This window comes from Protopterus annectens, chromosome 5.part0 (genome assembly GCF_019279795.1).
Source record: "Protopterus annectens isolate FY-2018-M chromosome 5.part0, PAN1.0, whole genome shotgun sequence".
In the NCBI taxonomy this organism is placed as follows: Eukaryota; Metazoa; Chordata; order Ceratodontiformes; family Protopteridae; genus Protopterus; species Protopterus annectens.
This window is the reverse complement of record NC_056735.1, coordinates 1,137,102,274-1,137,128,708: the sequence shown is the minus strand read 5'-3', so window position 1 is coordinate 1,137,128,708 and position 26,435 is coordinate 1,137,102,274. Positions and strand designations below refer to the sequence as shown.

The 26,435-nt window shown below is 34.9% G+C and overlaps 1 protein-coding gene across 1 annotated transcript in view; it reads right to left on the bottom strand.

Moving 5' to 3' along the window:
• Window positions 1-15,544, bottom strand: part of CCDC138 (coiled-coil domain containing 138) — a 1,743,291-nt gene extending 1,727,747 nt beyond the window's left edge. Inside the window, exon 1 of the mRNA XM_044070994.1 lies at window positions 15,352-15,544. Within this exon, the coding sequence (XP_043926929.1) occupies window positions 15,352-15,423 (72 nt within the window). The 5' untranslated portion in view covers window positions 15,424-15,544. The remainder of the gene's footprint in view (window positions 1-15,351) is intronic.
• Window positions 15,545-26,435: the final 10,891 nt, after the last annotated feature.

Here is a 26,435-nt window from a genome sequence, read left to right as displayed (position 1 = left end):
GAGAGACTGGATAAGCAATTCACAAAGAAACAATGGAAGGATATATGCAAGTCTCCCAAATATGCAACAAAATCTATACAGTTGAGGCCTTTTGCTTGGAACGGTTACATAGATATTTTTATACCCCAAGTAGACTCCTAAGAATTTTTCCTCAGGTAGACAGCAAATGTTAGAGGTGCGACGGAGAAGAAAGATAATTGGGAACATACTTCCTGGGAGTGCAGAGAGTGGGTGGACTTTAAGGATTCCCTGCGGGATGAACTGCTGGAGATGCTGGTTGGGCAGATTGGGAGATGATTTTTCTGAGCTATGGTACAGAATCGGAATTGCCTAGACATGGTAAGGCCTTGCTGAGTCTAATAATGATGGCTGCCAAAAAAAAAAGTTACTAGAAAATGGAAATCAAAATATAAACCTACTATACTAGAAGTAGTGAATATAGTAACAGAAATAAACAACTGGAACTGAGATCTTTAGAAAAGGGTAGGAGCAAGCTACACAGAAAAAATGGGAGTTGTGGAAACAATGTAGACATGGGAGGAATAAGGTTTAAAAAAAAAGGCAGGGCTTAAAATTATTTCTGTAATGTTTGACTGAAAATGACTAGGTAGATTATAAATGATGTATAATGTTTACAACTGGGAGCATCAGTATGGATTGTAATGTAAAATGCTTGCAACTAGGATTGTGTTGGTTCGGTTTGTTTTTATTTTTATAAATGTACGATTGCCTGTGTTGTAAGTGGTGGTTTAATAAACATGCTTCTTGTTAAAAAAATAAATAAATAAAAAGGGCAGGTATTGAATAATTTATGTCACGTTGCTTAGGTTATATGATATATACAGCAATATATGTGAAGTTTGTAAACGTGAATTCTTTACTACAGTTTGATTACTTTAACAAATGTAAATGTGTAGGGGTACAGAACATATGAAAGAGGGCCTTGAATTTACTGAAGAAAACTGGGCAAAGTAATCAAGGCATTGGGAGCAAATACCTAGAAAAGTAATAGAGTGGGATGAGGCCAAGAAGACATTTGGCCTGCAGGCTAAAGACTTCCTTCCCTACCACAGACTGATGGAGTGTAGAGAAACAGAAAGTGATAGGGGAATCATAAATAAAAGATATGCTCTGCTGGGGTTTTAGTCAAAACTTGAACAGAAGCTGCTGTTAAAAAATTGATAATTACTAGGGCATATAAAATACTGCATGACTAGGGCATATAAAATACTGCATGATAACTATAAGAGTGAATCAGATGAGGTTAGAAAAGATTGAGAAGAAAAAAAAAGACTGGAATAATAATTTACAAGAGAAGAATGGGAGGACATATGTAATGCTCCCAAGTATGTGAAAGTCCAGGTGGTTTAGGATTTTTGCAGATATTTTAAAGAATAAAAATATATTTCAAAGAAATTTTCCTTGGGTGGATAGCAAACGTTAGAGGTGTGATGGGGAAGACAGGACATAATGGGAACATGCGTTTTGAATGTGCAATGAGCTAGCAGATTTTAGAAATTCCCTACAGAGTACTCTGTCAGAACTACCATGTAAGCAAATGACTGTAAGTAAGGGTATGATTTTTGAGATGAGACACAGGATCTGAATTGCCTACACTTAGTAAGACCTTATTAAGTTTAATTCTGTTAGATACCAAAAAAACAATTATTAGAAAATGGAAAATCAACATCTAACCCAACTGCATTTAAAGTATGGAATATTATAAGAGATAAAAGAACTGGAAGAGGGATCTTTAGATAAGGAAAGGAGCAAATTAAATAGAAATAAATGGAACTTGTGAAACAACAAATGGAGAATAATATTCAAGAGGAGTGAGGTTTAAGGGATGCCAGGAAATCAGGAATTTGTGCAATGTCAGACTGACTACAATTACAAAGAATGAAAAGATAGTACGTAAAATGTACATAAATTTAACATGGCAATACTGTTTGTTTTCTATGTCATAAGTGATAATTTATAATAATAATAAAGGTGTTTAAAAAACATTATAAAAACCTCCTCCACAAGCTAAATCCAACCACTATGGAGACAAAAAATACCTGCAGAGTACCTCAAAAAGCAGGAGAAGCCCTAGACTCCCTATTTCGATACTAATGAACCATTCTGAAAACTTCAGTTTACCTGTTCATAAAGAGGGGCAATCTAGGGATATTTTTAAATTACAGACCAAAAGCAATATTATTTCCATCATCCAACATTCTTGAAAAACGTGCTTACTTTCAACTTAACTACCTCAGTTAAAAATAACATCCTCTCCCCAATTCAGCACAATTTCTTTCCTTCCCACCAGCACTATCGATGCACTACTTGGTTTTAGTAACCATGTCAATCCAAACAGAAACAATGGTAAGTTAATCTCCCCCCTCTTCTTGGGATACAGTATTGAATGCCTTGGTGAGGTCTATCAAAATTTACTCAAAAATTCTAACATTTGCATAGGCAATATACCTACAGTGGTTCCACAGTTACTTCTCACACAGAAGACAGTACATGGTGAAGTGAACTCTCTTCCTTTCTCCCTATAACCAATGAAGTACCCGAAGGATCACCATTTGAGTCTCTGGCATTTAACATTTTCATTAATGACCTTCACACCTTTGCCAAGCATGCTAACATAGTCCAATACACTGATGATTCCACACTTACATGTTCAGCAATGTCTCTTCCTGAATTCTATAAACCAAGTAAAAAGTCTTTCACTTCCGTAAACACCTGTTGAAAAATAAAATACTCAACTCCAACTCAGTCTTAAAAAAAGCAAGCTAATGCCATTTACCCCAGGACACATTTCACACCAAAATTCTCAATTCTCTACTACCTCTACAAACAATAAAACAACAGAAACTTGCTCACACAAAACTTCTTGGAGTTGAAATTGATGACCAGATGAAAACTGACCATCACATAAAACAATCTTTAAAAAAAAACTGAAGTAGTTGACTCAAACTCACCCAAGTGGGGGGCTTTGCCACCCACACCCCCCTAACTATATATACCAACTCAGAGATCGCACTACAGTTGAGAAAAGGGCAAAGTTCTACAGTTTCGGGCAACTATTTCATTAGTAAATTCAGCATATCGCTGAATTGATTTTCGCTGATTACAGGTCGATGAATAGTGTTCGCAGGAATAACATTTTGGTGACCTAATATAGACTCGCTACTACACACATTCTGCTCTCTCTAATATATGCTTCTGCAATCTTTACCAATCTGCAAAATTTCTCTTCTAAATAAACTTCAACAATGCTCCAATAAAACTGCCAAATTTGTTGCAAATCTCATATGGAACACCATCTCACCCAAAAACATTTAAAATGGTTGAACTCCCATACAACCTAAGCTATACACAACTACTTATAACATACAACCTCATTTACTAGATTCCCCTCAATTAACATCATCCAACTTGACTCTCCAAACCATTCACTCTGCTCAGGCAAAAATGGTATTTTGCCAAATCTAACACACCAGTTATCACTTTATACACTCATTATGTCTCAAACTGTGGAATTCCATTCATTCACTTAGCTATACAACAACTAGAGAATCTAAAAATCATTCATTCAAATTCCGTATAAAAACCTATCCAAATAATAACTAAAAAACTACAGACCCACGTGGTAGACGATTAAGTACTTTTGTTCTTTTAATAAACAGAAATGCATCAGAACATAAAAAATGAAAGTGCCTCATTATATAGCAACTAAAAGTCACATGACCAAACAGGTGATGCATTATTTTAAGAAACATTACATAGAACACAATTATTATGCAAATTAACACACTTATTATGCAAATTAAAGAGTATGAAACCTTACAAAAATATAATACTAGAAAATGTAAAAACAGTTTGATTATTCTCACATTTAAAAGACATTTAATACTGATATGATCATTTAAACCAGTCATTTTGTCAGCAGCTAGAACAAACCACCATTTCACTTCCTTTATTTCTAATACATTATTAGCATCACCCAACTCAAGGCTAGAATTTATATGATCCAGTATAAAAAATATTTCTTAAAAGTCATAACAATATATAGAATGTTTTGTCAAAGCATTGCTGATGTCTTTATTCTTGATGTCAAACATATGTTCCTTAATTCTCTAGGAGTGCCTTCCAGTACAGGATGCTAAAAAACACCCATGTTGAACTACAAATATACTTACTCCAATTAACAAATTCTTTAATACAATGTTTCAGCATGACACTATGACCTGTGTTGATATAGCTACACATTTTTCACACATAGGGATAAGTCCGTAATGGCTTTGTACTGACCTGTGGGGCTTTAGCTCCATTACTCTCCAACAAATCTTTGATGTGTATTTTTCCATAAACAAATTTCAGACAGTACCCAAATGCTAAGGTTAGGTTTTGACTGCCACTAACAACATTCCAATTTTTTCATCAACAATATTTTTTTTACGACAGTACTGTCACAATAGGAAGAGAAAAAAACCTAGTTGTATCAGTGTCTCTTGTTATTTTAGGTACTGATGTAAACCCGCTAAATAAAATGTGATAAAACTTTGAACTTCTTTCAATTTGACCTCATCAAATTTTTTTTCTGTTATATTCTCCCTATATCTTCTATCCATAAATATAGTCTTATGCATAGAGCTTTCCTTTTCACAGATGTTATCATCACTCACAAGCCTGCTCAGTCTGATAATTTGGCCCCCAATACCACTGTATTTGCATGAAATAAGGGTGTTGAATTGAGTTATGTATAAAATTATTTGTGAAAGTATGTTTTCTGAAAATACCACACGATAACCTCTTTTCAGGAACATGCACAGTGAAGACAAGGCCAAAAACATACTACATTTCACATATCCCTTAAAGTGAAAATAAGGAAACTAATGATTTTTGTGGAAGATATGAATTAGTCCATTAAATTGTCTAATATGTCATTCCAAATTAAAAACAAATCACTAATTCATCGATACACCTCTTGTATGAAGAAATTGATTTAAACCATTTGTTTTTTGTTAAAACATCTTGTTTCCACCAGGATAACAACACATTTGCAAAGAATGGTGCCATCCTGACACTCATAACCACTCCTCTCATTTGTTGAAATATTTTGTTTTCAAACACAAAAAAATTATTGTTCAGAACTACATCTAACTAATCGACAAATGTTACTAATATTGGCCTTAAACTCAATGCCTATGTCCTATGAAATACAATGGTATAATTATTCTGTCAATAGTAACCATCACTGTCTCATTACCAGAAAACATTTAATTTTTTTAAATGTCTAAACACAACCATGAATCGTTTAAATAAAACCAGACTATTTTGTACAATAGGATTTAGAATGGAAGCTAAATAAAATTCCAGTGGTTCAGTTTTTGAAAACTCAGCAGCACAAGTAGTCTAAATGAGTGATTTTGAACATTTTTGTAGAACTTATGTATTCCAAATAACCTACCTATCTTGGGATGTTCAACTCTGAAAAAAATCATACAGCAAAAAATCTATAAAGTCTTAATGTAATAAATCCTTTAAACAACCATCAATATGTTTAAAACTGAGCAATACTTCATCCACCAAGATAATCAAACATTGTGTTAACATAAGTTGTGTTGTCAATTAAAACCATGCCACTCCCATTATTGGCCTTCATTACTCTAATGTAATTGCAATTTTTCAACTAAAATAAAGCCTGCTTTTCAGCAGTCATTAAGTTAAATCATTTGATACAAGATTTTCACAAGCCATTTTCCCCAAAGTCTTTTTCACAAGCTTCTTGAGAAAACTGAGTAGATCGATTAAATTGGGGTGTTAAAACAACTTATTTTATGAACCACAAAAAGAGTGGCACAATTAGTATCTTTCAAAATGTAACAAGTTTAATTTTCTTGCATAAAGTCTCAGTTCATTTATTAAATTCAAGAGATTTGCTTTGCAGCTGGGTATAAATGAAAAACCTTTCCAAGCACTGAAAGATGAGCTTCCATAAGTTTGTAACTACAGACATTGAAAAAGGGGAACCAATCCTAATGCTGGCATGCATGACCCCTGCTTTTTCCCCGTCTTTGAATTTCCTCTCTACTTGTAGTTTGAAAAGGCTGAGATGATGTACATATCAGAAACTCCATGTCAAAATTAACATTAATTGTATCAGCACTAGATACTCTCCATGTTAAGGAGTTTCTCCAGGTTGAATGGAAGAACTTGCAATGTGGGACAATCTATGTAGAAATGATAGAAACTCCTCTTCCTTATAACAGAATGTGTCTCCATATTAGATACTTACGATATATGTTGGCATGTGAATCACTGCCAACAGCAGCAGTAGTATTTTTCTTTCGCAGATGCACTGAATTGTACTTCCAAGTCAATTCATCTTTCAAACATTTTCTGCCTTTTGTTGATAATGGTAGTTACGTCTCCGTAACTTCACAATGATACTACCATATAAGGACTTAAAGTCCTTAAAAAATGGGTGACTGAGGACACTGCTGTCAAGATGTCTAATCTGCATCTTCATTTCATTAATTTTAGAATTAATATGACCAAAAGTTTAAGAAGCTGTAAGCTTGTATGTAAAAAGATTTATTGGTTGTTTGTAATTTACATATTTAGCAGAAATACTATCTAAATAATACCTAGCTCTGCATTTGCACTAATCCAGGATAATATCAAAATCCTACCCTTTACATAAACAGTAACATAGTATACCTCTATATCATTTAGTAGGCAGTTGCCCCCCCCCCCACAATCTAATCTTTCCTGGTACTATAGTCTTCTACCCCATCTTCTTGCAAGTTTCTTTCTCCATGTATCCTCACTTTTCCTTTCTATTAAATCCTACATCTATCTATACTACCTTTTTATGCACTTTATATAATTTTAAATGGCACTTGTCAAATATATTTTCTGTAAGCACATAGTATCTACACATCAACTGTATTGTTGCTGCATTATGCATCATGTTTATGTTGTATTATGTATTTATGTTTATGTTGTATATTACCACAGCTTTTCTTCCTGAGACATTACTTAAAAGTTTAAAAAAAAATAAAAATCAGCCCAGCAGGATTTTCCCAGTAAACAAAAGCTAATAAAAAAATAAAACTATATTTAAAATTGTGCACTACTGCCTGTAGGCACTGGGGTGGGATCATGCACCATTTATGTCAACTTCAATTAAGCAACAATTTACTGATTAAAGTTTATTACTACACTAATCTGTAGTAAATAAACACTTACTGATGGCTGTAACGACCTTTACCCTACATAACAGCAAATTATACGTTTTTGTGCAAAAACTGTATTATTTCAAGTTGTCAACCATGTTTCTCAAGTGGACCACACTATACTGAAAATCAATGTACGCAATGCTTTATTATTAACACAATGTAAATAGGTAGTCTGTCTTCTAAAGTATGTTGATTTTGATTACCTAGAATGTTCTACTAGTGTATGTAATGCACTGCCAATATATGTAGTGACATCATTTGAGAGTGTGATCCAAAAGAAGAGCTGAATAGAAAGTGAAACTAAAACATCAAAAAACATGCCAAAATTTTCATTTTTTTTCCTTCAAACCACTTACAGGCTTAGCATAAGGAGCATAATTGGAAATTAAATTAATTGTAAAACAAAGATGCACACAAACTGCAACAATACACTTCAATTATCAATAACTATGTTTCATTTATATAAGAAGTGTTCATGTGGAAAATGTGGAGCATCAGTCCTCATCATGTACGGACACAAGACAAATACTCTCCAGGTCATGTAAAATGCTGAAAGATTAATAAGCAGATTTGCAGGATGATAAAGATCAGAAGTGGGATTTTCTTGTTCCTGCATTCATGGCTGGTACACCAGCATCAGTGGTAGCCTAACACCAAATAAAATGCCACTTTTTTTAAGGAAACGTGCACAATACACCTACTTTTCTATAAAGCATATCAGACAGTTTGGCTATTTTTAAATTTTTATTATATGACACAAAGGCCAAAACCAGCCATGTTTTTACAGACAACCATGTGGTAATCTTGTTATTCCACTTTGCTGCTCTTATAGGTTCATAGGTGTGTACTAGGCTAATGGCCCTGGGGCCTTTACAAGCCTAGCTATAGGATTACCCTGGCATCATGCCACCCAACCTTAGTTCCCAGTGCCTTTGTCGAGTAAAGCCACTGGAGTTATCCCCGGGGTGAATTTTCTATTTCCCATCCACTCATCAAGATTTCTCTTGAAGAGGGTCAGCGAGGTATTCTGTTTGACATGTATGGGAAGTCTTGCAAGATTAAGACTATGAAATAAGCAGTGCATGCAATAATTTCTAATGCAAGAAGGAATGACTGCAAATGGAATACATGCCAGGAGTTTATACTACACTGCAAAATGAACCATTTAACTTCTGCATTACAATGCAAATTGAAGCACATAGAAGATATAGTTGAGCAACCACGGATGCCCTATATCCAAATGTCTTGCCACAGAAGAGAGCAACTGTCAGTGCATACTGACACCACTAACACTTTTAATTTATCTGTTAACCAGGTGGGTGGGCTATTCCGATGAACTTTTACGTCTAGTTAAACTTACAAAAATAATGTAATTTTCGCAGTGGCGGCTGGTGACTTCAAATCACAGGGGGGCTGCAGGAGACAGCTGAATGGGTGGGGTCAAGGGGGAGGGGTGTGGTCAACCAGAAAGGGGAGGGGCTATGCACAAAACCACAAAAAACTATCTTTAATTAAATACACTGCCCTGGGTGGCAAACCATCATTATGAAAGTCCAATCAAGACAAAAATAAGTGTAGAAGAATAAAAATATTTCAATGCATTGGCTGCATGACAGCTTACTTAATATCTAGATGGAAACAAAAGGTTGTGAGGCATGAAAAAATAAATTACTTTTTAAATACATTACTAGAATGCCAGTCAAAATCAAGTATAAGAAAAACCAGAAGCACTCAACTCAAACCACTTCTCCATGCACTGCAGTTCTAATATATAATATATTCAGCTTTATTAAAGTACCAAGTAACATGCTGAAAGTAGAAATCTATGTGATGCCCCCACTTGTAAAAATGTTTCTTATCCAAAAAAGGCCTGCTGCCTGACAACTTGTTTCATGGGGAAAACATGATAAAAGTAAAAAATGAAAAGCAAACAAGAAACAAGCTCAAGATACATTGCTTAAATGATTACTGTACAGGTTATGGACCACACATGATTGGCATTCTGTTTAGTTTATGGGTAAAGTCTGTAGAGATGACTGAAAGTCTCCAACAAGTGTAATGAGCTTTTAAAATAATGGAATCCTGTCCTTTAATACCCAAGGCTTATACATTATCTAGTCAAGTATTCTCTGCATGGCAACAACAGAAAGGCTTTCAATGTTGGCAATTCTTTAACAGTATGCTTATTAAAGCTTACTTGCATCTTACGATCTCAGACAAGCTAACCTTATGGTCATTAAAGCATTGCTACTTAAACACAGAGCAACAGGCACTTTGAGTAATAAGCATAAATCAACAGTACAAAAATATGACAGAAACCAGACCATTCTGCGAAATCAAGGACAGATGAAAAGCCACTGTAGTACTTATGCAGTGTGTCCTCCCCATACAACTACTCCTTGCCTTACTTGGACACATCCAGAGTCACTACATGGGGGAGTGGGGTGCAAAAAGCATGTCTCAATTTGAAATCTCTCTGGCTGACTGTGATGGCCCTGACACATTTGTCATACCTCTCAACCTCAAGAGCAAGAAATCTGGACAAAGCTATACACAGAAGTGGGACAAAGGCCCAGAAATAAGGACAATTTTTAAATATTGCTCTAATAAACTTAGAAAGATAATAGAATAGGTCTTGCATTAGTATGAATTTTCTGAAGGGTATAAATCTGAAACTCAAATGTCTGTCATTTTCTAACTTCAGTCTTTAGTAATTTGTCACTAATTTGCCAAAAAACACAATTTTATGAAAAATGGACCAAAAATGTGATGCAAAAATATAAAATAGACACACAATACAGCTGCTACCTGTCAAAGAAGGGACACTTTTATTAGTACTGCTACCTTGAGCAGCTGACAAAATAAAAGAATCTACATGCATTTCAAGTAATCTATAACTTTGATTATTACAGTTATTTCTTAATTGTAAACCCTCCATGTTTTCTTCCAAAATTGCTATTTTGCAGAGGGATTATTAGGGGGAAGAGCAACATTTTGAGCTAAAATTGGGGACAGTTGAGAGGTTGGCTATGCCTAATTCTATAAAGCAATTTATTTGCATGTACCTCTCAACCTGTTAATGCAGTAAATCTGAACAAGGCCAAATATATTGGGGCACATATAAACAGTACTAAAATTGCTCTTGTATAAATTGAGACAGTTGATAGAACAGCTCTTACTTTAACATGCATTTTTCTGAAGGTTATGAAGTGTGAAACTTATTATTTAGTGACTTAATTCCTAAATGATTTGCCAGAAAACTACAAATTTTATGAAGAACAAACCAAAAATAAGAAGCAAAATCTATTCATTCTTTGAAAATCTGGACAGTTGGGAGGTATAGTTCAGCTGGGCCTGTCTGAGTTTGCTGCCCTTCCCCCCTGACAAAATAATGGTTGAATGGAGCCTCTGCAGCCATTCCAGTGAACCATTACTTGGCTATTTCACTCCATTTACCATAAACACTAATGTGCATACTGCTTTACTTCTATGATGAGTTGGACTTCATTTGAAAGTTTTATTTTGTATTTTACAGCACAAACACTAAGTCATCTGTTAAACAAAGCAATGCAGTCTCACAATGAAAACTTAGCATTAAAACTTCTCTGCCCTTGAAACTCACATTCATTGAAACAGCATTGAAACCCACATTCAAAGAAAATACATTTTGCCAGTGGCAGATAAAGATTAATTTTGGGCTGTGTTCAAATCATAGGCCCCTTGCATATGAAACATACATGTGCTATTTGATACACCTTCCTCATTGTACTAAAATTATATTCCTTGTACAATACAGCACACTTGTTAGAGGGTGTTTTAAATTTGTTTTAAACATTTTTCCAGTAAGCAATGAAACAAACCATATGCACCCATAATGGCAAAACTGCCCAGTTGAAAACATTTATCATAAAAAAAGTCTACTCAGACTTCCACAGTCCACCATTATTAGTAAATATACACAATTCTACAGTCCACCATTATTAGTAAATATGCACAATTCCACAGTCCACCATTATTAGTAAATATGCACAATTCTACAGTCCACCATTATCAGTAAATATGCACAATTCTACAGTCCACCTTTATCAGTAAATATGCACAATTCTACAGTCCATTATCAGTAAATATGCACAATCTCTGAAGTAAGTGATCTAAATAATTCCACATTAAAGAAATCTGTAACTAATGAAGTGGTTGCTGCTAGCAATCACCTTTATATTTCATGGTTTCATCGAAAAATAAAGTGTCTGTTGCCCCTCAGGAATAAATTGCCTATATTACATTAAAAAATGATAAGCTAGTAATAATATTGCAAGAGGAAATGGATGGCAAACTGATAACAGACTTATAGTTAGTATCTTCACCAAGGAGAACATTCTCGCAGCATCCACCCCTTGTGGGAGTAGAACCCACAGCCTTCTGCATCAAAAGCAAGTACACAACCTGTTAATAGTATTAACTAGGCAAAGCATTAAACTTCAATTCCCCTGCAGCTCTCAGCTCCTTGTAAATTCTACTCAATACTCAACTGCATCTCAACTTCGCAGCTCAAGAAAACTGGAAAAAGCCAAAATGTATTGGGTCAAAAGCCCCAAAACCAGGGACACATTAAACATTGCTTGTATAATCTTGGAAAGTTGCTAGAATAAAATGTTGTATTGACACCATACATTTTACTGCCAAGGTCCCTGAGCAAAAAACAGTCAGAGTAACATACCACACATCAGCTGCTTTGTAAAAGAGAGGAAGACTGAAACTTAAATGGCTATCATTTAGTGAATTCAGTTCTCACCATAGCTGTCAACCTCTTAGTACAAAACACCTGGGCAAACCCAGTAATGAGGGAATACAGCCCTCAAACATATTCAGTGAATTCAGTTCTTGTCATAGCTGTCAACCTTAGCACAAAAACCTGGATGAAGCCAATAATGGGGGAATACAGTCCCAAAAATAGGGACAAATTTAAAATATTCATCTTATAAACTTAGAAAATTGCTAGAAAAAAAGGTTGTGCTACTATGTATTCTGAAGAACATGAAGTTTGAAATTCAAATGCCGGTCAATTTTACTGCTGACAGAACAAAAACAATTTTCAGCAGAGACCCAGGGATTAATACTGCAGACACGTCTTTGTAAAATGACAGGGCACCAGAGCAAATCCACACAAAACAGGGAGGAGATGCAGACTCCACACAGAAGGCACCCCAACCAAGAATCAAACCAGAAAACCTATAGCTGTGAGGCAACAATACTACCAGTGCACCATCAAATATGCAAGGAATTAAACATTCAGAAAGCTGAAGTCTGAAATTCAAATGCCTGTCAATTTTACTGCTGACAGAACAAAACAATTTTCAGCAGAGGGATTAATACTGCAGACACGTCTTTGTAAAATGGCAGGGCACCAGAGCAAATCCACACAAACACTGGGAGGAGATGCAGACTCCACACAGAAGCCACCCCAACCAAGAATCAAACCAGAAAACCTATAGCTGTGAGGCAACAATACTACCCTTGCACCATCAAATATGCAAGGAGTTAAACATTCAGAAACCCTTAAGGCTGAAATTCAAATGCCTGTCAATTTTATTTAACATTTTTTAATCAGGACAGTCTGACTTGGAACAAAAAAACAATTTTCAGCAGAGGCCCAGGAAGAAATAATGCAGACATGTCTTTGTAACATGGGAGGACACAAAAGCAAACCCACACAAACACAAGGAGAAGATACAGACCCTACAAAGAAGGAACCCCAGCCAAGAATCAAACCCGAGAACCTGCAGCTGTGAGGCAACAATGCTACCAGTGCACCATCAAATAAAAACAAACCCATCCAAACACAGGGATAATATAACAGACCCCACAAAGAAGGAACCCCAGCCAAGAATCAAACCTGAGAACCTGCAGCTGTGAGGCAACAATGCTACCAGTGCAACATCAAATAAAAGCAAACCCACACAAACACAGGGAGAAGATAACAGACCCCACAAAGAAGGAACCCCAGCCAAGAATCAAACCTGAAAACCTGCAGCTGTGAGGCAACAATGCTACTACTACACCATCAAATATCAAACATTGTAACATTTACAAACCACAGATATTAGGAACAGATCAGATCGAATATGAGGCAAAAATCTGCAATTTTTTTACAAATGGTTGTGGGTATGGAACTCAAGTCTTTAACACCTGCATACAGGGTACAGGGTTCAAGCCTGAGGTATTCCCTACCACACCACCATGAGCACCTGGGGCATTTACACACACACACACCCCCAATAAAATATTATTCTCCATAATATATCCTGCCTGTGCAATACTCCAAAGACCCGTGAGATCCCAAGCAAAGCTCCTTCCTGACGAGATCCCAAGCAAAGCTCCTTCCTGTCCTGGCTGTTGCAGTCTGGACCTGACACATAATCCCAGCAAGTCTGTGCACTTTAAAAGTGCACAGACATCTCCTTGTGCCCCCCTATGGGGACTGCCTGGAGCATGCGCATAGACTGACAGTAGTCGGGACTACTGTGCATGCGTGAAATTTAAAAACATTTTTTTTCTATTTTTTATATTGAGAGGGCTGCAGTCCGGCAGCCCAATGCCACGAGCCGCCCCTGAATTTTCGCACTCTACAATGAAGCATTAGTAGTCAGCACAGCAGCCAACCTTCCTTCTCCAGAACGTGGAACACCTCTCGTAATGTGGAGCAATTACTAACAAATTAAACTAAGAATCTCACAGAATGGTTAAACTGTGTTACTTTATATTTATAAAAAGTTCTTTTAAGTAATATAATTCAGTATTACTTACCATGGATTTTGGTTAAAAAATTAACACACTGACTGCATGACACACCCTTGCAGTATGGGAATGTGAACTTTGAGTTTTAAGATGAGGAGCATTCCTTGTAATGAGGTCCCAAAAACACCAAGGTCCTCTGAGAGGGCCCTTCCCAAACCAGTTGCTAATGTCAAAACCATGGACTAAACCTGAACACCAAAAAATAGATAACAGCATCCTTTGGCAAGCAAGAAGTCCCTTGTAACCACCACAGTGGCAATACAATCCTGAAAATTGATCCAGCAGTTAAGGACCTGGGAACCTATGTTGACAATGAATTGTCCTTCGATTACCACATGTCCACTATTGTAAGGAAGTGCTTTTTCAATGCACAGCTTATTACTAAGGGTATGGTATCCAGGGATATAATTCTGCTGTATTCCACACTCATCGAGCCATCCTTGAGTATAATGCATCCTACAGTATATACCTGTCCAAACATTTGACACAACTTAAAGGTCCACAATGCTTTCTTACTAAGGAAAATCAAGTACCTAAACCATAAAAACTGCACAGACCTATCACTCTTCTCAGTGTCGTAAAAGGGTGATCTTGCAGTCACATACAGAGTCTCAACAGACCCGGAGAAACTTACTGCACATTCTGAAGTCTAACAGGGACATAAACACACACTCAAAAGATCTAAATCTTTTTTACAACATAAATAAAACACGTTTTGGGGGACTGACAGGTATCACAAAGAATACCACTTCTTCGGAATCGTCTTCATCTCTTTCACTATTCAAACGTAATCTGGACGAATGGATGGGTACAGATTCACTCCTGGTTTTGCACTCTTAGCCCTCATTTGGCAATATGTAAAAGTGCTCGTCCCTGGCTTATTCGTTCTTAAATTATACGGACAAAACACACCATTGGAATGTATGGTTAGGCTTCTAAAGATCCTCATGTATTAACATCCTATAAATCCATGAACTTCAGAAGTACGACACAGTTTCACCGACTTCAGCTGTTAAACTTATGACAGTTCCAATATAACAAAGCTATAAATATTCTCAGCAAAAATCATCTCAAGATAACTGCCAAAAGTCTACAGAAATGCGATTTAATTGCTAATCTGTACACTAGCACTTTAATGGGTGACTAATGACTAGCATCGCATTCAAGCAGCTTATATCCCTTCTACTGAAACAGCGTTACTATAAGTATGTTAATACTTCACTTTCATTTAACAGCACTGACAACTTATTATACCTTACTATTCTATAAGTATGTTAATACTTCACTTTCATTTAACAGCACTGACAACTTATTATACCTTACTATTCAGATACCGCCGTTTCAAACGTTCAGTAGTGACATCTAAACTTAATTCTCCTCCAGTCGTCATTGTGATTTTACTGCGCAGTACTGGTTAACAACTTGCAAGCTAAAGCTAATCTCCTCGGAAACGTACTAATTCAAACTACGAGCCCTTTTCCAGCCGGAAACAGGAACTTGTGCTTCTTAAACATGCGCTGTTGCCGTTTGTTATAGGGACTAACAACACAGTGAGAATAAAAGTGTTTTTGCGTTTAGGGAGGGAATCTTGGCGGGTGTTTAGTTATTGCTGGCATGGTGAGGTTATTACTCTTGTGTGCAGATGATTGACTTCAAGCTGTGACGACGAGGGGTACCAAGCAATATTCAATTTTGTGGTGTCAACCTCATTGTTATAATATTGTCAAGCATACCACTCAACTGTCCTTGATTTTGAATCAAATGTTAGCTCTGTCCCTACTAAAACTAGTGACTTTTGGAGGAAAGGTGGTGGACTACACTTGATGAATAATGGCATTAAGCGTTATATAGATTTCTTTTGTTTCAGAAAATGTATATTAATTCATATGCTCTGATTTTGTCAGTGTCTCAAGTTAATAACAGTAATATTTTAAAAGTGTCCCTGATTGTTTCTGGATTTGCCCTAATTTTGCTGAAATTGGTCCCTGATTGGTTGAGAGCTATGTTGTCAAAGAGGAATAATTGTAATGTTAGAGCATAGTAGGAAGAGGGAACTTGCGTTTAACCAGTTGAGAATGACATCCCAATGCAATGAAATGCACTCCTATCTCTCAACTGGGGTTACCACCTGTCCCTCTTTAGGCAGTTGTGTCCTGCGAAAAAAATCAAAACATAGCAAATGTCCTGAGATTTCAGGGCAAAACTATTTCCTAAATTTTCTTTAATAGTTGCATAAAACAGTTATTTTATATATGAAACTTCTATATGTTATGTGAAGTAGCATAAGCAATTCAAATGTTACTAGAATAAGCTTTTATTTGTGCAAAAAAGTAAAGTTCTGTACTATGCACGGCTATAGACATGTTGTGTCCTGGAAAATCTGACATTTCTACAGAAAATGTCCCACTTTGGGCATTTGAAAAGGTGGCAACCCTACTCTCAACTGTCTACATTTTTGCCTCATATTTTTCAATATGTTTCTCTTAAAATTTGTGAGCCCTTTCTTATTTGCAGTGGTGATGGACAGGTTGACAGATGAGATCAGACAGGAGTCCCCGTGGACTATGATGTTTGCAGATGACATTGTGATCTGTAGTGAGAGTAGGGAACAGGTGGAGGAGACCCTGGAGAGATGGAGATATGCTCTAGAGAGAAGAGGAATGAAGGTCAGCAGGAATAAGACAGAATATATGCGTGTGAATGAGAGGGAGGACAGAGGAATGATGAGGATGCAAGGAGTAGAGGTGGCGAAGGTGGATGAGTTTAAATACTTGGGGTCAATAGTTTAAAGTAACGGTGAGTGTGGAAGAGAGGTGAAGAAGAGAGTACAGGCAGGATGGAGTGGGTGGAGAAGAGTGTCAGGAGTGATTTGTGACAGACGAGTACCTGTAAGAGTGAAAGGGAAGGTCTACAAGAGGGTAGTGAGACCAGCTATGATATATGGGTTGGAGACAGTGGCATTGACAAAAAGACAGGAGTTTGAGCTGGATGTGGCAGAATTAAAGATGTTAAGATTTGCACTGGGTGTGACAAGGGTGGACAGGATTAGGAATAAGTATATTAGAGGGTCAGCCCAGGTTGGAAGGTTTGGAGACAAAGCCAGAGAGGCACAATTACGTTGGTTTGGACATGTGCTGAGGAGGGATGCTGAGTATATTGGGAAAAAGATGTTAAGGATGAAGCTACCAGGAAACAGGAAAAGAGGAAGGCCTAAGATAAGGTTTATGGATGTGGTGAGAGAGGACATGCAGGTGGTTGGTGTGACTGAGCACGATGCAGAGGACAGGAAGAAATGGAAACAGGTGATCTGCTGTGGCGACCCCTAACAGGAACAGCCGAAAGAAGATGATTATTTTTCTTAAAATTTGTGGTTTTCTGGCAAATCATTGAGGACTGAAGTCACTACATATTGACAGACATCTGAGTTTCAAACTTCATATACTTCAGAAAACCAACTGTATTCAAAGTATTGATGTATTATAAAAGGGATAAAAGATCTGGAAGTGGGATCTTGAGAAAAGGAAAGGAGTAAATTACATAAAAATAGATGGAAGTTGTGGGAACAATACATGTAGAATAATGTTCAGGTGGAAGAGTAGTGAGGTTTAAAGGAAGGCAGGAATTCAGCGATTTATGTAATGTTGGACTGAATAGAAACAAAGAAAAATATGTGTGATTTATAATGTGTGTAAATGAAAACAAATTTTAATATGATTTTCTTTTCTATTAATGTATGCTTACCAGTGTCTACGGTGCTTAAAAAAAGAAAAAAAAATGGCATTAATCTTGCTAACTTTACATGTTTTCCTAGAAACCTGCCTAGGAAATAATAGAAATCAGGAAGTGGTGTGATGCTAGTGATATATATATATATATATATATATATATATATATATATATATATATATATATGGGTCTATATGACTTGGTCGACAGTTCATATGATCGACTGTTTATTTGGTCGACAGTTCATTTGATCGACAAGCATTTTAGCATTTTAGGTGGGGGCTGTGCCCCACCCCCTAACTATATATATCAACTCCAGGGTCACACAACATTGGGGAAGGGGGCAAATGCTTGTTGATCAAATGAACTGTCGACCAAATAAACAGTCGACCAAGTCATATAGACCCATATATATATATATATATATATATATATATATATATATATATATATGATATATAAATCTGTATACGTGTGTGTATGTATAATGGATATATATATATATATATATATATATATATATATATATATATATATATATATACATATGCATATACACATTATATAGATGTATATATGTACACATATATATATAAATATACATAAGTACATATGTATATATAATACATACATATATATATATATATATATATATATATATATATATATATATATATATATATAAATAAATACATATATATACACATACATATGTGTGTGTATGTGTGTATATATATATATATATATATATATATATATATATATATATATATAGGCACACCCATAAGATGTCACCCCATTACACAAATAACCCTCCCATTTCAGAAGATGACCCACCTTTGACCCTCCCTTCTTACAGTAGTTATGGGTTCTCACTTAAAATTTTTGGTAAAAGTAGTGTACATTCATCCTCTATCTCCATTTCCCCTATTCCAAGACACAGGAAGAAACAGTTCAATTTTGCAATAAATATAATATGGTAATTCTGGGCAACGTTAACCTCACTACTCTTTCAATTAAAGGAAATAAAATGTGCACATTTCTGTTCTAATACAACCTCATACAAATGATCTACTTTACCCAAAAATAGGAAATGACTCCTTTCTTGACTTATTCATCACTAATATCCACAATAAGGTTATAGAAATGTCCTGCCTGCACAAATTCCACAGCAATCATCTCCCCATTAAAATCATTCTTTCATTCAAAACCCTTGTCTTCTCTTCTATACTTACAGAAAAAACTATTGCCAAATTCAAAAAAGATAATGTACTGTCATCATATCATGTCATCAGATCTCTTTAACTCAAACTACACTTTACCAAACTAAATACGTGATCATGACTCTCCACCTGAATACCACTTCAGAAATAAACACATGCTTCCCTATAGTTACAAGACAAGTTAATGGGCAAAACTCTCCATAACTTAATCTAGTAATTAAAAACATTATTCAAAGGCAGGGACAAATCTTGGACACTGTGGAAAGCCAGACACTAAATGAACAAAAACTTTTTCATAGCTATAAGACAAAGCTTTCCTTGTACCTCAACCTCCCTTCCTCCCACTACCGTCTAAACTCAACAAATATATCCTTCCTACCACCGCCTCTCAAAACTCATCAAATACCCCTTCCAGAGCCCTTAACATGACAATTCCCACTTCCAGCTCCAACTATATGAAAAATCCCACTTTAATCTCCTTCAGTCCTCCTCCTTCTATATCATTTGTCCCATATTTTACTCTAGGAAATCACATCTGGTGCCTGTAGGAGCTAGCAGAGGAGGATGAGAGTGAGCAGCAGTTGCTGTCTCACCCATAGTGGGAGAAGGCAAGTAGATCTGACTCTGCGCAAAGATGGCACCTAGATGGAGCAATAGATGCTCACTTTGTGGACTTTGAGTCTAGCAAATCCATGCTGGCATTTGCAAGTTGCACAGTGAGCCAAGAGGAATGCAGCATGCTTCCTCTGTTAGGATAAATATAGCAGAAATTAAAAGATCTAGCACAGTACCAGGGGCATTATGCCATTGGAGAAGGTAGGCCACCCTGCAAGACCAGCCAGCTGCCCACGAATACTGCTTGACTCCTGTTGTAAGTGAATAAACTCATTAGGGATTTCTCAGTAGGAACAAATGAAATGTAGGACTCTCACTTCACCTAGGAATATCTGGCTCCCACCACTGTGGAATAAATGGGTGAATCTGGTGCAGACAGAGGAGCCATCATGCTCAGTCCTGCATATGGAGTTAAAAAAAAGTCTCATCCAAAGCTTTACAAAAATTCTAGAAAAGCTTCACTGCAAGAATAAATGAACCTGTTATAGTGGTAGCAGTTTTTAATATGGAAGATTCAGCATTTCAAGCAGTAGTGGAAGTGTCACTACTGGTCAAAATTACAGTATATCAGAGGTTTAAGAGAAGGCAGGAACTGAACAATTCATGCAATGTTGGTTTGATTATATTATATATATAGAACAATATATGTGATGTATAATGTTTGTAAATATGATCTTGTTATTACTAGGCAAATGTCCCCAGGGGGCCCTTTTTAAGCCTGGCCATGCTTCCCAAAGGCAGAATTAAATCCTGTATATTTTGTTTGTAAAATAAACATGTTAACCATTATGCAAACTGTGACACTGCCAGCTGAGCTATCTTTTATTTTGTAAATAATCATGTCATTTGTGAATATTAACGTGATTCATATACTTTTCTTACAAATGTAAGATAACTATATGTTATGTATATATTAAACTACTGGTGCAGAAGTGTGTGTTGAACTTGTATGTTATGTACTGAGCTTCAAGAATTGAACCATAGTGTATCCTACTGGAAAAGAACAGAATGTTTTATGATTGTGTTTATCTCTCAGTTCACTGAAGGAGACATGATGTCTAGAGCTAGAAGTTTCTTTCTATTGTCTTGAAACAGAAATAATTACCAGGTTTCAAATGTAAAGTGTTTTTATTGCTCTGTGATGTCCTAGCAGCTGCACATCTGAGAGAGAAGTATTTTTGACACAGAGATGTTGGTTTCTGTTAGCCTGTGAACTGAAGGCAGGTGACAAAGAGTGATGTCATCCAGCTAACCCAGCAGTAATGTTTTGATATTAATTTGGGAACTCTCTCAGAGACTGGGCATTTTGTATTTGTCTTTGGACCTAGAATCATCCTTTTGTCAGCACTTGCCTTGCTAATAGTAAGTAACCAAAGTACAGTAATCTCTCTTAGATATAGATAGGAATACAATAAAGATTAGTTTAGATATTTTCTGTATTTATTTGAGACTGTCCTGCTATGTTGTTTTAAAATATTTTCTGTGATTCTGAACTCTGTAGTCACTGTGTTGAGTTATTGAGTATTGTCTTGTTCTTCTATTATTTATTTTAAAAAATATTTAAACCTTTTAATTGTGGCTGGTTTGTTTAGAGAGATTTAAGCTCTTACAGTACTTGCATATGTATCTGGTGACACTGTATAGGCCACTCCTAAATAGCCTTGGCCTTGGTCACACTTAACCATTTGTATAATAGTAACATTACACAGTAGGATTGGTCACCGTTGGTGAGGGCCTTATAGTAGCTGATAAAGAGCTGGTTGGTGGCAGTGATAACTACATTTTAGTCTGGGCAGAAGGGGGCATAGCTAGTAAACCTGTGCCAGCTTTTCCCAGGAGTGTGTGTGTTTGTATATAAATCAAATCTCAAAGTGTGTGTCTCACCTACTTGGAAGGGACATGAAGCACTGGTTGGACAGAGAGGGTGCTGGAGGTTTTGGCTTGACCGCTCAGCTGAGATCTTAACCCTATAGCCATGTCAGTGGGGAGTCTTACTGGGGATCTGGAGAGAGAGGGAGAAACCAGCCTCAGACTGACTGTGATCTCTGTGTGCTCTTAAGGGAAATTGTACTTTACTGTGTGTGTACATGTCGTCCTCCCAATTTGTCTTTCCCTCACTGGTGCTAGTGGTGAGGACTGAGGCTCCTTGATTATTGGGCCAGTGCAGGGGCATCACACAAACTTCCACCCCCCAGTTGGTTTGGGGGACAAAAATGACATGGTACTACAGTGTGTTTTTGAGGTATACTTCTACTGTTACCTTAAATATGCAGAAAGAATATTGCCTTATTTTTGTTTTACTAGGTATGTTAGGACAGGTATGGAATCTAGAACTGAAATGTGTCTCATTGTGGGAGAAGAATTATAATCACTGGTTTGTTAGAATCTTGTATTTTATTGGTGGAATAGATGGAATATGGCAGAGTGTGTGTTATTTATTTAGCAACAAGATTGAGAATATATTTCTGGATGCTTTCATTAAGATTTTAGATGTATTATGGAAGGTGTATTTTTTTTTTCTCAAGTAGTTTTTATTTTAAGAATATATCATAATGAAGATTTGTTTAAATTTTAAATAACAAGTTAATTAACTAGTTACAATATTTGCATTTAGCCTGAAATTAGCATATTAGGACAATAACAAATCTGTAATATAAATAATACATCATGTTACATGGTACATAAACTTTCAGGAAGAGATTGTTTCCAATTGCAAGGTATCAATCAAAGATAAAACTTTCCTCCACAGATTATTAACTAATGGCTTTGGATAAGTTCTTTGGTTCTGATCCCCATCAATGCTGTCTTCTTCAGTAAGCAAAGAAAATCCTCCATGGTGGGCACTGTATTGAATTCCATCGCCTAGTTATACATTTCCTAGCTATTGCTAGTATTGTCCATATTAAATACAGATCTGTTTTCTTCAAATGAGGACTTTCAATTACATTCAATAAATTTAAAGGTTTATCCAAGACAAATGAATCTGAATATATTGCTTGTAGAAATGTATCAATCTCAGTCCAATATGTTTTAATATTAGAACAATCATAAAAAATATGAGACCAGTCTGTGTTAGATGATATTTGACATCTCCAACATAACCCATTTCTAGAAGAATTGATTTTTGAAATGTTATCAGGAGTGAGAAAGGATCTATGTATATATTTCCAACTAAATATTCTCCAATATTGTGAGTAGGGTATTAGTTTAACTGAAATTAAACTGTTTGATCTATTTTCTGATGATAAAGGAGTTGATAGTTCTTTAGTTATATATTGCCAATAAGTTATTTTAGGAACTGTTTTGTAAGTAATTATTACTTTATATAAGTACAATAACTCATTTTTTATATTAGCATTGTTATGTATAATTTCGAACAACCAATTTATAAATTTTGGAATACTCTTAAAAGATGAATTATTTACTATTCTATATAGATCCTTAGTGTATGTTAAAACACTCTGTAATAATAACCAGTCATAAGAAGTTAATCCATAAGTTGATGATAAATGTTGTGCATCCATGACTTTTTGATTTTTTATGCATTGGAGCCAACATATTAAATTCTTATGTTCCCAGGAGATAAAAATCTCTTTGTGTACCCTATCAGGGAAATTCTTTGTAATGCTAAATGAGATTAAAAGTGTAAACCAAAGCTTTATATCCATATTCATATTTATAAACTTCTTGAAGATATCACAAATATGGTTTATTAGATTTAATTTGGTAGGTTTTGCTATATTATATTGCAAGTTTATACTCAGAAAATACCATAATCTATTATCTTTATCTGTGACTAAGGGGTTTTTGTTTCAAAATATTTTCATTCATTATTATGACTGAGTGCAGCCATTTCCAATTAGAAGAATAATTAGGATCTACCAAGTCTATCACAGTTTTAAATATGGAAGCTCTTACGTAAGATTCACTATCTGGAAAATTGAACACCGCTTGTTCCCATTGTCTGTTATGGTGTGTAAATGCAACTCTGTTTTTTTTTTTTTTTTTAGGATACCATAGAAATCTTAATAATATTGATGTGATTTCCGTAAGAAGTCTTTTTGCAGGTAATAATAGAACAGCCTGAGCTGCATAACTTACTTTAGGAAGTAGGACCATTTTTATCAGTTGTAATCTAGCTTCAAATGTTACGAACATATTATTCCATTTGTTCACCAATGTTTTGATTAAAAATATGTTATTATAATTATTTAGTGTCTCTTTCATATTTTCACACAATACAATTCCCAAATAGTTTAGAGATGAGACTTGATTACCAATAATGTGCCTCTCTGCTACTTGTACTTCCTTTTTTTATGTTCAACAACAAAAATTTTGATTTTGATTTATTAAAATAGAGACCTGAGATCTTTTGGGAGTTTCCTGTTAATATATCTACTTCGTCTAACACTTCTTTAGAGTTAGGTAAAGTAAGAAGCACATCATCAGCAAACAACATTATTTTAAAGCTATATTGGTCATATATATCTATACCTTTTATTTTGGGGTTGTTACGTATTAAAATAGCAAGTATCTCTATAGCTAATGTGAAAAGAATAGGTGACATGGGACAACCTTGTTTAGTTCCTCTAGTGATCTGAATTGCTTTGGAAATAAAAGGTCCTATTTTAACGTATGCTAAGTTATTTTCATAAACCTTTTTATATGTGTGGTAAAGGAAAGAGAAAAATCAAATATATTTAGAATTTTAACTAGATAATCCCAATTTAAAGAATCAAAGGCCTTTTCTATGTCTAAACCAATTATCAAGGCTTCCTGATTTTCTCTGTTTAGATAATCAATTAGAGTTAGTATCCTTTTAATATTATCCTGAGTATGTCTATCATATATGAAACCAGTTTGATCTTTGTTAATTATTTTGGTCAGTGGGATTTTCATTCTGTTAACCAGAATTGACATGAAAAATTTATAATCATTATTCAACAAAGATATTGGTCTATAAGAATTACAATAATTAGGATCTTTACCTTACTTTAAAATAGGAGTCATTAGGAAATATCTCCATGAGAGAGGGATTATTGCTAGAGATTGGACATCAAGAAAAGTTTTATGTAAGAGAGAAGTTATGGATGTGGGGAACAGTTTATATAATTCTATGATTAAACCATATATCCCTAGTGCCTTACTAGATTTACTTTATTTAATCTTATCCATAATTTCTATGTGAGTTATTGTTTTTTGTAGCTTTCTCTTTAATTTCTCAGAAATGTTCTTAATGTTAGGAGTAATATTTTCTAGGTTCAAATGTTCAATTATATTTGCTTCACTTTGATAATGTTTTGCATAATGATTCCTAAATGCATCCAAAATATCACCTATGTCTGAAACTTTTTTCCCCTTTCCTTCGTGTAAGATGTTAACAATATTATTGGCTTTAGATTGCATTTTAACTTTCATAGATAAATTATTTAAATGCTTTGGAGAAGTAGCATAAGCATTTATTTTTAATCTTTCCATGGCTGTTAGTTTTATGGGACAATATTTTGTTGTATTGTTTGTTTACATATTCTGTTTTTTTTATTCTTGGTATTATTTAAATTCTCATTGGATTTAAGTAATAAGAGTTGATTTTGCAATTCCTATAATTCCAATTCCCATTCTTTAACTTTATTTTTGAACCAACTAATGGTTTTACCATATATGTAAGCTTTTAGTGAGTCCCAGACCATAAGTATGTTAATTTCTGGCTTGTAATTAATATCTAGATAGAATTGAAGTTCAGAGGATAACCATGGCTTGAACTCTTTAATTTTTGTAATGTATGAAGGAATCCTGGACGTTAGTGGTTTCAATTCCATATGAATTTTCAGTATAAGAGAGTTATGATCTGAGAATGGACATGGAATTTTTCAGAAATTAAAAATTTTTGAATATAGATCTTGAGAGACATATATTTTATCTATTCTGGTTTGCATGCCATATCTATAATCTTGATGTGAAAAAAGTAATGAGTTAGATTGTATAGCATTATAAACACCTCTTAATTTAAATATCTCAATCCATTTTTTAAATGTTTAGCAGTAGATAATAAGCAAGGGGACTTCTTATTTGTGGTTTCTGTAACATCCGTGATACAGTTAAAATCACTGCCTATTATTATGTTACCTTTTGAAATTTTTGTAATGAGATCTAAGTGTTTCTTGGCTGTTCCTACCCCCATAACTGGAAACCAATATAAGTTTACTAAGATCCACATTATATTATTAAATTTTAGTATAACAATGGCTATAAGTTCATCCCTGTCTTCATATTTATATGTGACTTCCGGAGTTAATGAATTATTTTTCCATAAAATTGTTACTCCTCTGGTTTTTATTTATAAGATGAACTGGCTCATGTTATATATTTATTAGGGTTCCATGAAAATTTGTCATTGGTTTTAAAATGAGTTTATTGTAGAAAGATTACTTGGGCTCCGTTTACTTTTAGATATTTTAGTAAATTAGATCTCTTATTAGGATTATTTAAGCCATTAGTATTTAAAGATAACAGTGTTAAATCCATGTCAGATTTCTTTTAAGAAAAGGGATTGTTTTATTAATTTTCTTAAATATATAAATCTCCTCCTGTGACATTAACTCAATATTAATTAGTGGTTTTTTTAGATGTCTTAATCAACCGTGCTTCTTTCATAACTGTGTATAAATAAATGCTTAAGTCAGGCTTGTTAGAACTTAAAAGGTAATTAAATAATGACCTATTTACTAATTTTGAACTAATATAACTTTTAACCCATACTAAACATGGAATGTAATACATTCCTAGTCTAATAGACAAAAATAGATCCGTTAGACTGTCCTTCCTAACTTCCTTTTCT